The 18,982-nt window shown below is 31.8% G+C and overlaps 1 protein-coding gene across 1 annotated transcript in view; it reads left to right on the top strand.

Moving 5' to 3' along the window:
• Positions 1-207: 207 nt before the first annotated feature.
• Positions 208-18,982, top strand: part of MS3_00010661 (uncharacterized protein) — a gene marked incomplete at its 5' end in the record, with an annotated part of 53,003 nt that continues 34,228 nt past the window's right edge. The window contains 6 exons of the mRNA XM_051219056.1: positions 208-291; positions 2,434-3,721; positions 5,479-6,018; positions 6,221-6,460; positions 12,404-12,537; positions 18,439-18,555. Coding sequence (XP_051069812.1) covers positions 208-291; positions 2,434-3,721; positions 5,479-6,018; positions 6,221-6,460; positions 12,404-12,537; positions 18,439-18,555 — 2,403 coding nt within the window. The remainder of the gene's footprint in view (positions 292-2,433; positions 3,722-5,478; positions 6,019-6,220; positions 6,461-12,403; positions 12,538-18,438; positions 18,556-18,982) is intronic.

Genomic DNA, 18,982 nt, shown 5'->3' with positions numbered 1-18,982 from the left:
CATGATCTCAACTATTAAAATTATTATAATATCCACAAAAACATCTTCTGATAACAAATTTTAACTATAGATTTTGTTTTACTATGTTATATTCTGTTATAAAACAGGAAAATAAATCATAGTCATAGTGAATTTTTATTTAATTAATAATTTTCTTACTAGATACATAGTTTTACTGATTTCTTTGACAATGAAAATAATTGGAAAATGAACAAAACAGAAACAAATCAATTTTCGGAATTCAATCATATTACTGAATCTTTTGAAGACAGTATTACTCCTAGTTTCGTCGTAAGTATTTTTTTGTTTTATAGAAATTATGACTACTAACAACTTATTCATGAAACTTGATATATATATATATATATATATATATATATATATATATATTTGAAGTAGTAAGTACACAATGCTTCATCCATGTTTAAAACGTGTTGTCCCTCATTAGGATAATGCCATGGTACGGCCGAGAAAGGGTAGAGTTAGCTGTCCCCCTCGAAGTGCTCTCATATGGCCACGTGCCTATAACTACTACCAGGGAAGTCATACTCACTGCTTTCTTGTGGCATCGCTGTTGTTTACAAAATTGAGAGGACGATAATTGAATGTCCGGCACTTTAACCTTGTTGGTAGATATAGAGGATCTACCTAGGGGAGTTGGAAAACCCTGATTACAAACCAATGGTGCACATGGCTCCAGTATTCTGAAGCAACAAATGGCGTATGAACCAATAGTTGGTCACCGGCTACCATGGGACTGCATCTTCCGACATTGCTTTACTGCCTTGTGGATTAGACCTTTAGGTCTAAGGCTCTGGGTGTGGCCTCCCAAAGAAGACCACCTGTTTTTGGTTTGGGCATCCGGGCAGTATCTCAGCCCTCACATAAACCGAATGATTTATGTCTCGTATATCTGTTTGGTGCCTCATTGTACCAATGTCTATGTGTTTAAATAAATAAATAAATTTGTAAACTTGAATATCTGGTTACTTCTCCGAATGGATTTTAAATTTTATTATTTATTTCTGCAGTATTATCACTGACTAGATTTTTAAAGTTTTGGATGGTCATCTTGAAGGATCTGTTTAGGTTTGACCAAGCTTATTTATACAAACTCAAGATTATTAAGTCCTGAGAAATGATTTAAATTTGTGTAGATCGTTATTACCACTAGTTGTGTTCAGTTTTCTTATATAGTTGTATTGGAAATATATAGGTTAGAATTCCGTTCGTTTAAAAGTATCTAATTGATTAGATTTATCTAAATCCCTTAAAAGATCTAATGTAAAGTTTAGATATTTGTAAGATAGGGGACCGCGAGATGATAGCAACCGATGGTTAGAGACCCTGAATGACATGGCTCAAAATCGTTTGCAATGGCGCAGGTGCATCCACTCTCTGTGTTCTCCCAAATTCTAATCTTCTGAATTCTTCATGTCCCTTTTTTCCTCTTTCCAAATTTATTTCACTGGATTATACTCTTTAAATAACATCTCCAAACCCTAATCTTCCCGATTACTGCTTATACTCTTATTACCTCTACCACTACGGGATTTGAATCGACAACTGCATCTCTGTGCTAATGTGGTGTGGCAACTCGAACTGATGTACGTACGTACGAAGTTCTTCGTTGTTACTGACTGACTGACTGATTTGTAAGATAATCTTATCATTAAAATTTTATTAATTTTAAAGGGAACAATTAATTTTCTTTAAAAATTTAGCTTAATAAATTCATCCAAAATGATGAACAAATTTGTCAACAATAAACTAAGTCCATAATATAAATAGATTGTAGCTAACAGTGAAATTCAAGATGTGCCTTTTGTCCTATTCGGGATTTGTTAACTGAATTCTCTGAACTATAGTAATTATTTTCACATTGGTACTCTAACCCATTAACTTTGATTCTAAAGACTAGTGCGTTCTCCCCTGAGTTAATAAATCTAAATAACCGCTGACTTATCTAAGTGATATGATGATATCTCCTCATTTATGACAGTACTCTTGGTTCATTTTCAATTCGATTGTTCATGTGTGGTTTGTCATCTTGAAACAAGTCACTGGTGAGCTAACTATAATTTTTTCATTGAAAGGTTTTTGTGGGGATAGATTTAATCTGTAGGTTGTGTGTTGCAGATTGAGTAGATACTGTTCATGAAATTTCAACTTCATACCAGGTCAACAAAATGTCGAGCATTAAAAAATGAGTACTCTTGCATTTGACATCAAAGAGAGAGAGAGAGAGAAGAGTGAGCAGTTCTTTAAATTCCCGAATGAAAACAAAATAATTAATCCTTGATTCTTAATAGTATTTCAGTTAATAATAGGTGATACTTCAAGTTTCAACAACTCAGTAAACCATATTTTGATTCAAATAATTGTTTTTTGAACAATTCTTGAAATAAATCTTTTTATTTTTTTGCTCCACAGACAACATCAGATTGTCCAACATGCCGTCGACTTTTAGGGTGTAGTTCACGAGTTCATAGTCATCAAACTGACAGAAATCCTAAAGTGGATCAAATTGATAACAATGAAAATGATGACCAAGATGAAGATAAATACAATGAATCTGAAACAACAGGAATGATCAATGATTCTGGTAATGATGACGATGATGATGATGGGGAAGATAAGGATGACGATTTCGGGAATTATCTAGGTGAGAAAATTTCTGAGTCAAAGATTAAATCAAAATTTAGACATATGCGTAAATTAGAAGAGGCTAAAGATAATGATGATAATGGTGATGTCGACAACAATGCTGAGTATAATGAGTGTTTGTCAATATGCGCTTCTAGGCATGGGAAAAAATTAGATTTAAGACATACCCTTAATTTAGAAGATGATGATAGTAGAGGAGAAGAAGATGAAGATCAGTTAAAGGAATCAACGACAGAAAACAAACTTGTTCATAATGAAAATAAAAAACAACTCCCTAATCTAAAAAATATACCTGAAATACATAAAAACAAATTAAAAGCTGATGTTAAAGCTTTGAATAAAAAACTGCAAATAAGTAAAGATCATCTTGTAAAACATAATGAACCAAAAAGTGAAAAGATTACAGAAGTACAAACTACTGATGAACTAGACGATATTGATGAAGATGATAGTGATGATAGCAATGATGATGATAATGATGATGATGATGCTGGTGATGGAAATAAAGATTATGAAGATAATATTGATGATGATCAAGATGATGAGGATGAAAAGTTTGCAGATAATTACAGCGATGATAATGACACCACTAAAGTACTAAAACCAGGCTGCAAAAAATCTATTCAAGAGGGTCAACCATCAATAAATGAGAATACGAATAAGAAGCTGAGTAATGACGATGTTGAAGACTATGATTACGATGACAGCAATGATGATAATGATAATGATGATGATACTAATGAAGTTGGTGACGATAATGAAAATGATAATCATGATGTAAACAGTCAATCAAATGATGATACATCTAAAGGAAAAGATTTTAAAATCGACCAGCATAAAAATATAAAAACAACAGTTGATCAATTTGAAGATGATGAATATGATGAGACTGATGATTTTGATCCAGATAATGATATTGAAGAAGAAAGTGAAGATGATCAACCAGAAGATTTAGATTTGGAAATATCACCTGAAGAAGGTTATGAAGATGTTGATGATCCTGATTACAGTGATTGGATAGAGGCTGATGAAGAATTAAATCCTAATTGGCCTGGTAAGCTTAGTCAAAATGTGGAATATGGAATGATAATAATACTGATGATAGTTGTAGTAGATATATCCTAGTTTCCTTCCAAATTCATCTAACATATATGTGAACGTTGATTATCTCTAATCTTCTCATTCTAAACGCTCACTTACTAACAAGTACTCAAGCAAACAATTAAACATGTACACAATTGTACATACAATTTTCCAATTATCAATGTTTTACAAACAAAGGATTGTAAATTCAACATGTAATGGGATGCATGCTGGTGAATTATAACAATTAGATTACCTTATTTATTACAGATGCTTTAAAACGTTGTTCTTTTTTTCAAAACAAGATTTCATCAAATTAGCTAAAAGTATATAGTGAGATTCTGATTGATAGAAACAAGTTTTCATAAAAAATTTTTCTTGCCTCTTTAGAATTCTTTCGGGTAGAAATCTCTAAACAGTTCTTTATTTCTACCTTAGTATTGACAGTGTTTAACTGAATATTACATTTTCCACTGCATAGTTTGATTATTTAATACTGTATTACATTGATATTTAGATGGATATGTAATTTTTAGTCTAGTGAGTGCAAACCAAGAATGTATTTATATTTGCATATATGTATAGGTATATAACTAATTTAGTTAATCTAACCAAACACATTCTTATCATGGGAATATATCAAAGGTACTGATCATTTGATGTTTACTTACTTACTTACTTACGCCTGTTACTCCTCGTGAAGGGGCATAGGCCGCTCACTAGCATTCTCCATCCAACCCTGTCCTGGGCAATCCTTTCCAGCTCTTTCCAGTTGTTATTCCATTTAATGTTTAACAGATAATATAATGCCATTAATTTTAATAATTTAAAGAACCCTCCGCTTGACGTATGTTTTAACTCTATAAAATAGCAATATGATAGAGAAATCTATTTAATAATAGATAATTTTGTATTGAACACTTAAAATCAATTTTAATTGGACACTTTAGAATTGTATTGAGATGATCCCTATTCAAATTTTGGGCCTTATAATTCTATATTTGTTGTAAAGGAATAATGTTTACCAGAATACTACTTACCAATTGCCTTCAAATAATGTATCCGAAGCTAAATGTAGTGCTTAACGTCAAAGTATACTATCTATTGATCTTGATCCCTTCTCCAACCAATAAAATTCTCCATTACGTTGTGTGAAAACATGTCTTTCTTCATGTACTAATTACATTTCCCAGTATTCATGATCATTAAAAAAAGTATTGAATTTATAGGTGTTTATATTCTCTCGTCGATATTAACGACTGAAATTGGCTAGTCACTTTTGACACATATGTATCCAAAGTCGATTATCTCGATATTCCCAGATATTTTCCCAAATATTTTAGTAAGGGTAAGTAGAAGCTAACAACGAAATCAATGACGGGCGTTTCTTCATTTTTGAGACTCGTCCACTTGTGAATATTAATATTGAGAGGCATGCACATCTAGATATCACAAACAAAACAAAATCCTTGTCCAGGATTCGAAAACCTGTCAATATCCAACTACAATGGTTAAATTAAACGACATACTATTCTTACATTTTATTCATTTGTATGCGTTTATTTAACTATATTTCCTAAATATCATATTTCTCTGATATATATTCAAATGATTTGGTTATTATATCATTGGTATAATTAAACTGTTTATTACAGTTAAACAAAAGGTTAAACTTTTTAATAAACCATAATAGTTTTTATGCTAATTTTCTGTGTAATTTGAATCCAGGTGTAAGGAAATTAATGGCAGTTAAAACAACAACTCCTACTACTTCATCTAAATCGAAGTCTCACTCAGAAACGGCTACTGGACATACAAAGAATAAGAAAGTTCCATCAAAAACAGCAACACATATAAAGACCATTTCTAAAACATCATCATCCAAATTATCAGAAAGTTCTAGAACAAAACAACCCAAGGACAAACCTTCTTCTAGTCATCATCAACAAAATCAACCAGACAAGTTAAAATCTTCCACATTAGCATCATCAAAGCATGCAGAAGATCATCACTCAAAGAAGGCAATGCATAAAACTGTTCCGTCGCAAGATAAATTAAAAACACCAGTTCCAACAAATAAAAACCCTAAACAATCTACACCAAAATCGAAACCAGTACGAATTATTGGAAATATAAACGATCATGACTGTGATGGTATACCAGATGATATTGATGAAGATATTGATAATGACGGTCTTTTGGACCGAACACAAGATTCCGATTGGGATGGATTATTGAATCATGTTGATGAAGACGATGATAATGATGGTATGAAAGTGTTTGCCGTTTTTTATTAAATTCTTAAGCGGTTTTTGTCTTTCTAATCCTGATTTTTTATAAATATACCGTTGAGAAATTGATGAATGCGTGATCAAAACATTCAACTTTTAAAGGTTAACTTAACATTTTCTTACCATTCTAAAAATCTTATGAATTTAAAACATTTTACTGTTTACTTCCTTCACTAAAGGTATCCCTGATATTGAAGATGAAGATGCTAATGGTGATGGAATACCAGACTGCCGTTCTGATGTTTCTGACTTAAAACTAAAAGTAAGATATAAGAAGAAAATGCGTAAAGTTGACAGCGATTTCGACGGTGTTCCAGATGATGTTGACGGAGATGATGATAACGATGGTATTCCAGATATTATGGAAGATGAAGACAAAGATCAAATTCCTGATTTTTTAGGACTTACTCGTGCTGATTGTAAGTGAAAGTGTTGATTATTTAAAACATTAATATGTTTAATTTTAATAAACAATGAGCTAGTATTCTAATAAAATCTTATTCCACCGTTACATAATCTTGAATTAAACGAATCACTGACACAACCTTTATCATATTCATTAAACTTGCTATAAAACAATTCTAACTTAGACAACATTAATGTTCATAATAATTTTTAAATACGGGATTCGAAATTAGTCGATTTTATGCAAATCTGTTTACTAAGGCTACACAGCTTTGACTCACATTTTAATCTGGCGAAGGTTAGTAATGCCCAACCAATTTGACGGAGCAAGGCTTAAAATATTTAACCCACTGATTGAAAGTCAAGTGCTTTTGGTCATAAAACCATAGCTAAGAAAGTAAATTCAACCATAGATATTGAATACATTCTCATGGGATTAATTCATTAACTGATATGGAGGATTCATGACCAAGTTTATCAAGTTGTATTAAACTGTAGGCGAGGAAATTAATGGATTAATTCAGTTCACTATATGAATAAATAAACTTTCTGTCATCTTTAAACAATTTGAATTTTAATAAATTAACTTGAAATGACTTCCCAATACAAATCATTGTTGTTTTTAAATTGAACAAAGGTCTACTTAGTCGACTAGTATTGAGATCAGGGAGTGTAGTGTACACTTAAATGAATATACTACGGCATTGTGAATTATATAGTGCTATACTAAGCGCGTTACTGTCAATTTAGTAGGCTCTAATTAGTCAGCTGATTCATTTTGTCACATTTAATACGGTACCATATTCTTAATCTTCAACATTTCGAGTGATAAAATTAAGAGGTTAATGTAAAAATTACTCATTGTTATTCAAATGGCGAGAATTATTTAGGTACATAGTAATAAGGATAAATTTTATTAGAAATAACGAAGTTAAATACCGAAACAGTGGTCTACACTATGAAGTTAATATATCATTATAATATTCTGGGTCTTTGTAGAGTTCAGCTTCTGGAAGGAATGAGTCTAACATTAAAGAATAACATTAAAGTAAATTTGTTTTACGTTTATCATTCACATCTATCCCTTTATTAATGATTTATTTTTTAACACCTTTGTCTTTTACACTCCTTAAACCTATTGTCCAGTAATATTAGTAACTCTAAAAATGGCGTAATCAGCCCTTATTGTTTATAAATGATGGTTATGAAAGCCAATAATTTGTGCAATGATTTCCTTTTTTAACAATTATGAACTATAGTCATCACGATATAACCAGTTTAGATTTAAGTTCGAATAGGGTTCCAGTCAGAGATAATTCAAATGAAAAAAGTTGTTCACCTAGACATATTGTGCTTATAAATAAAGAAAAAGAAGACATTTCTAATATCCCAATGTTAGAAAAAATTAAGCTTTCAAATTTCCTGAAGTTTCGTAATTCAGTGTAAGCCCCTTCTTCGGAGAGGTGTTCATGTCTCGATAACATTTAATCGAATGACTAATTTTTCAACATTTATAATCTTATGCTCAAAACTTATCGTTATTGTAACAGCAAACTAATCACAGTTGTTTTTATATCAGCTTTTTGATTACATATGTATACTACAAAAACGTAATGCTAATTTACATATAATTCCGTTTTGCAATAGTAATTACGGTTAGAATTTCAAATATCATTATCATTCTAGAATTAATTTTATTCACCTTTTTCAATGAGGATAAATTAACTTGGGTAGTTTATATCTGTTAGACCTGATCGACTTTTAAACACTATTTAGAGGTTCATATACAAACAAAGTTTGAAAGAATAAGAGGTGAACAATTTAAAAGTATCTAACTAATAAAACTAGACATCGGATTAGTGTTTAGTTGCCCGCAATCTGATTTCAGTTAGATCGTTTGCTGCTTATTATCAAAATATACATGTCGCCAATCCTCGTATATAATCATCGACACAAATCGCGTTAGTGAATAACCGAATTAAGTGAGTTAAGTACGAGAATGGATTTTTGAATACGTATATTTTGTACAATCGTTGGTCTGAAAGTGAAGCAAAACGAAGTGGCGTGCCGTGAAGGTGAGTGAGCCAATTCGATTTAACCAAGAGTCAACTGATATTTATAGTCAGATAAAAAATAAGTTACAGACATTTGAGTTAGGTAAGAAATGAACACACATACGATTATATAAAAAGTCAGGGTTGATAAGAGAATAAGTGACAAGTTCAAAATGTAGCTTAAGAAGAATAGATCAATTGGTTCGTCCAGAAGTTAGAATAACCTATGTGGGCTTGACATCCTACCAGTCCATACAAGTGTACTGTAATTATTCAGCCGAGATTTGATCATTATGTAATGTTAGTAGAGGAGCATGTACATTTTTGAAATTGCCTATTAGACTAAATACTAACTAAAAAACACTGGAAAATTGGATCTCTCAAATGATACATTATCTAATGAATCTCGTTGGGATCACGAACCTATCTAAGCTGGATAATCCATAAAAATTCGAAAATACTGGATAGCTGATTTATCTTAATGTGCAGTGGTCATCCATCTGACACCATGTTGAGTGTTCGGCAGGTACCTAACAAAGAAAGTGGGAGATGTCCACTCAAAATCACAAATTGATTGACGTAGGACTTGTACAGTATTGGGTCCTTGCCCAGAGGTCTAGAGGTTAAGCATATGTGTGCAAGACTAAAGATCGTGAACTGGATACCTGGTGACAGTGTCTTGATTGCTTACTACTAAGGAATCGTATAATAGGACGGAACGGACATCTAGTGACTTCTAATCATTGTCTAACTTGGATCCGTTCTTGACCTCAGTAATATTCAACGGTCTCCATAATCCTCCTAATGTCTAATGAACAGTCCATTAAAACCGCAATTACAATGTAATTCTTATCAACTATGATTGGATTTCAAGGTTTCTAATAATTGTAAATTTATGGTATATTTGTGAAGATAAGAAGATATGCATGAAAAAGAAACTATATACTAATAGGTAGCTTTCTGATAATTTCCCAAAACATATAAACATATCATTAATATATGGATTTACAACAAGATTTATTAAAATAAATTCAGCCAATTTTTAAACATCCAAGTCATTGTCATTCATTTGTAAGGGTAGTTTGACCCTTCCTGATGTTAATTTTTGAACTACCGTTACAAATGAATTACAATTCATCCCCCTTACACGATTCAGTAGCTCTTAGTAACTATGCGAATTACACGTTAGGTGTATGAGGCATACAACTCTGGGTTTCAGTCACTTTGTAAACATAAACACTGGTGAACAAGTACATCTAGTTGACAAGTTCCAGATAAAATTGGACGCATATCTTGAATCCTACTTCTAGTCACTATCATACGTTACTGAAAAAATTTAACTAGTTATAATGGCTAGTCGTGTAGATAATTAGGTTTTTGGTTTTAACCTTATTTTTAGTTTTACAGTTTTTGGTTATCATTTTTTTCATATACGGTTTACATAAATGATGATCGATAAAGTTATATTTCATATGGGATAAGAGGAAAATAAACTTTAGTTCATATGCATAAATATCATTCTTTTGCACTTATGGTGTAGTATAATGTTGATGCAATAACACACAACTACACTTGAATACACATACCCATATATATATATATATATATATATATATATATATATGTTATACAATTCATACCCCAGTTTAGTACTGAAAGTAGAACATATCCTACATTTTTTTAATATTGATATAATAGATGAATAGAAGTTGCAAATACATGTAAGCACTTAGCATATTTCACTAAATGACCTTGAATTAATATTTACTCATGATTGGCTGAAATCAAAAAGTGGGAAAAATAGTGACAGCTACAACACCATGATTATGGTTTACTTTTATCTTGTCAATTGTTATATGTACATTTTAGAAAAAAAATATCGACAGTCAATTTTAAACAGAATATTTCCTCAAATAAAAAACCGATTGGTCCTGGGCTCGAATCTCGCAGGGAGCAAGGTCGTGGATGTGCACTGCTGAGGAGTCCCACAGTAGGACGAAACGGCTGTCCAGGGCTTCCAGGTTTTCCATGGTGGTCTAGCTTCAAATGACTCATAATCTTACCCATTGAAATTACTATAATATCCACAAGACGCATCTGATGTTTAAAAAAATACATTTTAGTAAAAAATGTGTAATAATGAACCAAACGCTAAGGTGAAATTTTGATATTGGCGAAGAAAATAAAAAAAACTGTACTCTCAGTTATCTAATAATTGCTGACTTAAAAATAGTATTAGAAATCAACATAATAGATAACTGATATCAGTGTACTAAAAAGTTTTTTGGTTGATCAATGTAACTTTTAGTGATTTGAAAGAAAGAAGATGATAAACGCTAAACATACATAACCCAATGTTCACCTTCATGATTTGGGACAATCTAATAATATCAATAATTGTTTCAATTAATATGCTGCAGCAAACCATGAAAATGATACTATATTTGGTTAATGAATAAGCTACTGTCAGGTAGATGAAACATTAGAAGGTTGTGAGATAGTGACTTACTGATAACAATGGCGGATGTGCCGTTCAATTTTGTGGATTAGTTGAAATTAGACATTACCAACGTTGAATGCCGGCCAGCTCAGTGATCTAGTGGTTAAGTGTTCGCCCGTGAGACTGGTAGGTCCTGGGTTCGAGTCCCGCGGGGCGCGTTCATGGCTGCGCAATGCTGAGGGGTATCACAATGGGCCGAAACGGCCGTCCAGTCCTTCCAAGTTTTCCATGGTGGTCTAATTTCAATTGACTCATGACGTCAACAATTGGATGGTTAAGTTTAACTATTACGATGAACTTTGGCGGCCGATAAAATGACCTTGAGAAGATTTTCACTTCTTCTAGCCAACCAAATAACAGTTGATTTGAATGTGTAATTTATAATGCAAAATCTGGTAAACATCACAGTATACATTATTTTTACATAGGTTATAAATATTTATGAACTCCCCATTAGTTCCTTTGTCCTAAATATGATAAAGAAAATCAACCATATAATTTCAAAATATCTTCACTAAGGAGCTTTTTTGTGTCGTAAATAGTTTTCTAAATAGATCCAACCTTTTAGGTATATACTATGAAAAGAATCTAACTACCATTTATTAAACAACTATACTGTAGATTATTTCTGCACATCTCTCAGAGAAATTGTAGTTTTTGCTACCCAGTCCACAACAAGAGACGTTGAATGACAAAAAATGTAATCGATTCTGACTTGTTTTTTATTTGGCAGTAGATATTACAATCAAATATCACATTATCTTGTACTTCCCAGCATTTAATTGAAAGCTTTCTTGTTAAGTGTATATTTAACAGAGTTGTTATCGTTCATTACTTTTGATTTGCTTGTTATCTTCCAAACATATTGGAACATTAAAATAAAAAAATTTGAATTCACGTCTAGTACTTTTTTAATTTCAGCGCGACTTTTGAAAATTTAGATAAAATGTTTTTGTGATGATTGGATTATTTGTAGGTTGTATTCTTCACAGATTTATCTCAGCTAAGGTACTATTCTAAACCAGGAAGTAGTGGATAGCTCCTTCACTCTAATAAAGGACTTCCGAGAAGTGGGCACCGAAGACACTATCAGAGACTGAACTCAAAACCTTGAGCTGTCGTGGGGAGCGCTTAACCATTAGAACTACTGACTCAGAGTCTAATGCTATAATTATAACTAATTAATTTGCGATATGCCCTAACGATTAATCAGTGCCATTAGGGACAATTGCTGCGCTTCTGACACGTCTGAAATCTGAATTCTAGTGAGAAGTCATAATTTAAACTCTATTTTTGCGTTTCAAATATGAATTCGTCATTTAATGTTGTTACATATATTGTAAATTACCTCTCAAATATAATGTCCTTCTTTTAATTTTTACGACTTCAAACATTATTTTCAGTTTTAAAAGGTGTCAGTACTAAAGAATTAAACAGACGAATGAATAAACGTGGCTGGTTTGATCATGACTGTGATGGTATTCCAGATAATCTCGATCCAGATGATGATAACGATGGGTATTTCGATTCAAAACAAGTAAGTTTTAATGAGACTCATGGTTTACATGCCTTTTTGTATGCTTCTGTTATAACGGAGCAAAATTGTATATTAGTCTATACGTATTGTAGACCTTCTGAATTTATGTAAATACAGCTGTTGAGCGGTGTTTTATCACAGAGATAGATTTATTGGCTTGTAGTCCTCAAAAAACAGATATCAAAAGTCACAACACTACGATCCAGCTGATGAACCTACTAAGTATATTTTCTCGACAATCAGGTTTTGGTAATAAGCTCAGTAATTAAAAATTCATGTCAACTCAAACATATTCATTAGAATGACATAGAAACATTAAAACTTTAAGTGTAGTAGATAGTTCTTTTGTCCATGTTTGAAAATATTTCAACTCTATGACGTAAATCTAAGAAAGTATTCATAAAATTGTTTATCATCAGATCTAACAGTATACTGATCATCTTGAAAAAAAGTAACATTTCATATTCACTTAGAATTACTAAATGAAATTAGTATTCATTCTTTATATATAGCTTAGGGTCATTATAAATAAATTATTATATTTTTAACATACCAATGAATAGAAAAATAAGATTTTCGGATGTTTCGTAACTCAATGTCAGCTACTACTTCAGAGAATAAACATTGATTGTTTATTCTCTGAAGAAATGGCTTAATTGTTAGATCCCTGTCAAGATCATAAATAAACACAACTAAAGTGTTTTACATTTTCAGATTAAAGGTCTGTTCAATATTAATTGACTTGCAATGGTATTCCAAATGAGGCCGATCTGTAATGAAAATCATCGAGCAGTTAGACCAAACACAAGAGAATAACCCAACTATAAGAATTAATACAGATAATTTCTTATCACTTTTTTCTATGACTACATCGTTTATAATTGTTTAACACTATTTTCTGGTTGCTTAGCTAATCTCTACCTTTCATATCAGAAAAAATGTATGCTTAAATTTAGGAAATTTCCTTTCAAACTTAGAAATCATATAAGTAAAACAAAAATTTACTGATCATGATCTTCACTATGTGTTCAGATTATGTTGATCACTTAAAATGAAGGTGTATAAGGCTAATAGAAACCGCCAATAATTTAAAAGGAACATTAAAAAAAATACCTTAAGCAAGAGAACATGATAGTTCGCTTTGTGGCGTGTGCTACTGATGTCAATAGATATAAGTCGTATGTAGCACCATTCGAAAGTGAAATGCATGGCGGCAGAAGGTTAAGAAAACTGAAGAGAACGAGAACAGAAAGTGACTGGTGTGGAAACGAAGGAACAATCAAGTCAGATACAATTGATTGACATTTTTCAAATGAATTATTAACTGTATGGCTTTCAGACTTTACTAAGAGATTCTATAATTGTGTTCACATACATTCGATTGTCCCCACTTGTGTTCTCGTTCACTACACTTTTATCGTACTGGATTCTCATAAACTACTGGTTAAAAAATCAACATTCCACATAAAATTAGGTATATTTATAGAAATCCAATTAGTTAGTAAGTGATGTGAACACACAGAATAATGTAGTGAATATATAGAATGAAGTCATAAAGTGATCTTAGTTAGACCACCAGCAGCTAAGGAATCCTATACTAGGATGAAGTAAGTGTCTTGTATTACCAGGTTTTCAATGGTGGTCTAGTTAAGATCGATTGGTGATTTCAACTGTGACTATTGTATGATACACAAAGCTCACCTAAAACATATCAATGAATACTGACAAATATAATATATGTATGTTTCATGTGTAATTTTTCATGCCATTACATCCACTTATTCAAATTAATAAATATCGAAATAATGGGAGGACGGAAACGACCATCTTTTTCATGTGACACTTACTAATAGTTATCAATGTGATACCAATATATATCTTTAACAGAAACATTACAATGAATATCTTAGCCAATTAACTAAATAATTTAAACAATGAAAGTACAAAATAAAAGGAACTAGATCTATTCGAATCTATTATCATTAATCTTATGGTTACTCCTATTACAATCATACTATCAAGATGTAGATCTTTTTTGTTTAAACTGTTTTTTTCTTCCTGAAGAACAGAAAATTTTTATTTTATGTGAATTAGTTAATCTATCATCACATAGTTGATTAGTTAGTTAACTAGGAAGAGAGAGAGAACTAAATGGATAAATAATTCGCTATTATCTATTGATATACACAATCCTTTCCTATTTTTTCCTGATTAGCAACTATAAATTTTTTAGTATAATCATTTGGGCATAATATGAATACATTATTGTATGTACACGTTCTTCCTGTTGAACCAGAGACAAATTATCACACACGACACTCATACACACATACACACACAAACCTATATTTCTGATAACTAGAATACATTTATTATCATGGAATAGAATACATGGTATTATGTGTGTCGATTTGAAAACAGTTAAGTTTTCGTTCAATGTGATTATGTTCAATTCTGCTAAAGTGAAATTGTTTAAATCGGTAAAGTTCATCTGTCCATTACTTTTCCTGTCTTTAATCTGTTAGGACAAACAAACAAAAAATACATTTGAAATGAAAATTGATCATTTGATATATATAAGAGAAGTCTGATTAAATCCTTGTAATAGTTCATACTTCATACTTCAAAGACTAGTACTTTACCACCATGCAAAAATGTGTGTTTATCATGAAATCTCTGATTAGATTGGTAAAATGATACAGATTTGTTTCGTACCCCACTTGATTAATACAGAATACGATATACAACTAACGGCACTCGAACGTATAGAACCCTACAATAGTAAATCAAAAGACGGAAGAAAGCAGAAGTGATTGTTGGGTAATAATCAAAAATGTACGGAAAATATATGTATTTATAGTTAAATCAATATCAGCCAAACCGCAAAGAGGCAAGTTATGCCATCATCCTATCCTACGTTGATATCCTAGAAAGTTCCATCAGTTCCTGATTGGGTAGAAACTCTTCGGCACCTTTAGGACCCCTAAAGCTCGTCTTGCTTCTCGAAGGCCGCCCCAACAAGATTTATATCTTGAAAAAAGTTACGGTGTTTTCGTACAGAAGTTAGACGAAAAACCATTATGAATTTTCCAGAAATTTCATCAACTCTTAACTGTCAACAAGACTGCTGTTCATATGACATGATTTATTTTGTAAACTATAGAATATTGTCAACTCTAATTTTCTTGGTCTCATGCATTCTTCAAGTAAATGAAATAACCAAGAACTTTTATTAAAACTACACCTCTTCAAATTACCAATCTTATTAAGAGTAGTGAAATATATAGAATGTAATTTTTAGCATATTTGTCAGCAACTGAAGTACCCTATGTAAGAATCAGAGGTGATTAGTGTACATGGTTCAAAACAGAATAAAATCAACATTGTGTGAAGCCTAGTAAGATTACATAGAATTTCCTACGTCCAAAACTCAAGTTGAAACTGAATCGAGTTGATTGAGTCTTGCAAATTAACAAAGATATATAAGATGAATATAAATTTGATATGAAAAGAGAAGCTGTTCACAGTATCAGAATGTATAATATATAAATAGTAAAACACAAACATTTTATCCAAGATATGGTGACAGATTTTGAACTCATTTTGTATAGGACCTTTACTAACAACTAGTTTATTTTGAGTCGTCCGCTTAAGGCACGGAGTATCCGAATACACCCTAGACCAATACTCACTCGTTTTATGAACTGATAACATGCCTCCTTAAGAGCTCTTCCAGGTTTATTTCGACACACTTGCTGCCCAACAAAGTATATTAGGATGTAAGGTCACTGGAACATGTGCAACGCATGTCACAGTGATTTCAGTCATTGAGATTTCACAGTCTCACCAACCGACATATGATTTCTACCTACCCCTAACTTTGATGGTACTCACTGAGTGGTTCCATCATCATGATTGAATACTAACAACCTACATTTAAAAAGTGAGTTTCACGGTATACTTGTTCTCTGACAGAAAAATAAATATCTCGAAAGCAATATAGACGATACAGGCTGATTAAAACCAGACTATATTCTTGTGTCTATTCAAACATATAAATATGAAAAATCTAGTTAGAAATACATTTTTTCGTTCATCAAAAATCAATAACAAAAAACAGTAGCAACAACAGTGTATTAAACCTCTTACTTCAAACATTGTTCTCTCTCCTATACACACACTATGATTTACAAACTAAAATGATGTCCAAACTGTATACACCTGACATAATTCTCTTATAATTTCCCTCCTTTTTCTAACCTTTCTAATATTTCCTTATTTGGTTTTAATCCTGAACAAATCATATAGTTATTGTAAATGTGCCGGACACTGATCTTTATAAAGAATTGTTTCGTACATCAATTCTGTTTTCCCTCATGTTAATGACATAAACCAATATTGTCCTTAGAAATTATGTCATGTAATACCATCAGTAGTGACAACAAGAATGTCATTCAGCATACGAATGTGAATAGTGTGTTCTGCTTTTATTGATTACTTTGTTTTCGCCATTTATATCGATAAATTGAATAACATTCAGTTAGTCATAAGCAACGTAGAACATGGTGAATTTATGTATCGATATAAATATTAATAGTAACGGTGTTAGTTGTAGTAGAAAAGATTAGGCATAGAAGATGTTATTTGAGAAGAAAATATGGCTTCTCGGAATAATAAAAGTTCTGGGATAGTTAAAAAAATCTAAGAGGTTATAAAGCGCATATGCGCGTGCGCAGTTGTGAATGATTCTGAATTATGTTACCGAAAATCTTCAACCACCGGTTACTGTAATTTGGTGGACCTAATCAGATGATTTGAAACTATCTACACGAATCAGTCCAACTGACGATGATGCCAGTGCCTGATGCCATATTTTGGTTTGGCTGCTTCTATCTTTCTTTCAACCTGCTTCTACACTAGCCATCAATTTCTATCGTGGTGGGCTGTGGTCGGGCACACAAAATACATGTACCGACATCATCAGTCTGATTCCCATTTTTATCTGTTACCCTTCATCTAACCTCAGCATTGCTATAGTCTGATGGTATCTATGATTAAACGATAGCAATCTAGTATTCTCCTGCATTTTTAAAGGCTAAGTATCACAGATATGGTGAAGTGCTAGAAAATACTTTTATTACCGAAAAATTCAAAATTGGTTAAATGCCTTGTGAATAATATTGCAATATCTAACATTTTCCCGCCCATTTAGTTGATCACTACTGCATAAGGACCTAATCTTCATGGAGGATTTCACCTTAATCATCTAAAGTCATCTATCGATGCCTTCTATGAAAAGGACGTTGTAATACATGCTGAATCCTCAGATAGAAAAGCAAATAGCGTGATAGTTACGACCTGAAACGAAATCACCAATGAAAATTATCCTTTAATATGCAGCATCCACTCATTACATGAAAGGATAAACAATCAATTCATTATTTTCGAGAAATGTTTATCAGTAATGTATCAGAAATACTTCAATCCAAAGTATTAAATCACTCTGAACGTCCTATTCGAGTTACTTCTATTCGAGATATTCGTTAGTGCAGAACGTATTCAAGTAATTATCGTCGTTAGGAGGACGAAGTGGTGATCATCAAAGAAGCAGCTTTGGTTGTTATACAAATAATATATCTCATTGTAAATCATATAGCATAATTTTTAAGTGTATTTATAATGTTACTAGGTAACTGGCATAAAATAAGATATTTCAGTTATTCACAATTAATTAATTCAACTATGTGTTTAATGGATTCAATTGCAATAATCAAAACTTGTTGAAAACTGGTTAATATGATTTTTCATAAATGAATGAATCAGTCAGTGTTTAAGCATAAAATATATGATGATTCATCTGTGTTGCATATGACCTTATGTGTAATATACTTTTATTTTCAGGATAGTGATCGTGATGGTATCCTGAATGAATTCGATAATGACGATGATAATGATGGAATACCAGACAGTGAAGATCTTGATGCTAATGGAGACGGTATACCTGATTGTATTGTTAAGGTAAGAATGAGTATGTAAACAATTCTATGTTATTTATAAGTGTTCATTACTGTATCTGAAAATGATGTCTGCTTTTAGAAGTGAACCTTAGCCCTTACATAACGTTCCTTATTACTTCATGTTTTGGTATACAAAGAGAGAGAAGTTTAATAAATAACCAATTGATCCTTCCGTAATTTTTCTAAAATCAAACTGAAATCATTTACTGTAAAAGGTTTTATTTTATGGTAGTTTTTCCAATTGTATACAAATTTTTAAACTAATAAATTATATCAGAAGGGGTTTTGTGGAGATTGTAGAAATTTCAGTAGTTGAGATCATGAGTCGGTAAAGTTAGACCACTATGGAAAATCAGCTCAGTGGTCTAGAGGTTAAGCATTCGCGCGCGAAACCGAAGGTTCTAGATCCGAGTTCCGCGAGCGGGATC

This window comes from Schistosoma haematobium, chromosome 3 (assembly GCF_000699445.3).
Source record: "Schistosoma haematobium chromosome 3, whole genome shotgun sequence".
NCBI lineage: Eukaryota > Metazoa > Platyhelminthes > Trematoda > Strigeidida > Schistosomatidae > Schistosoma > Schistosoma haematobium.
This window is presented reverse-complemented; position numbering and strand designations above follow the sequence as displayed.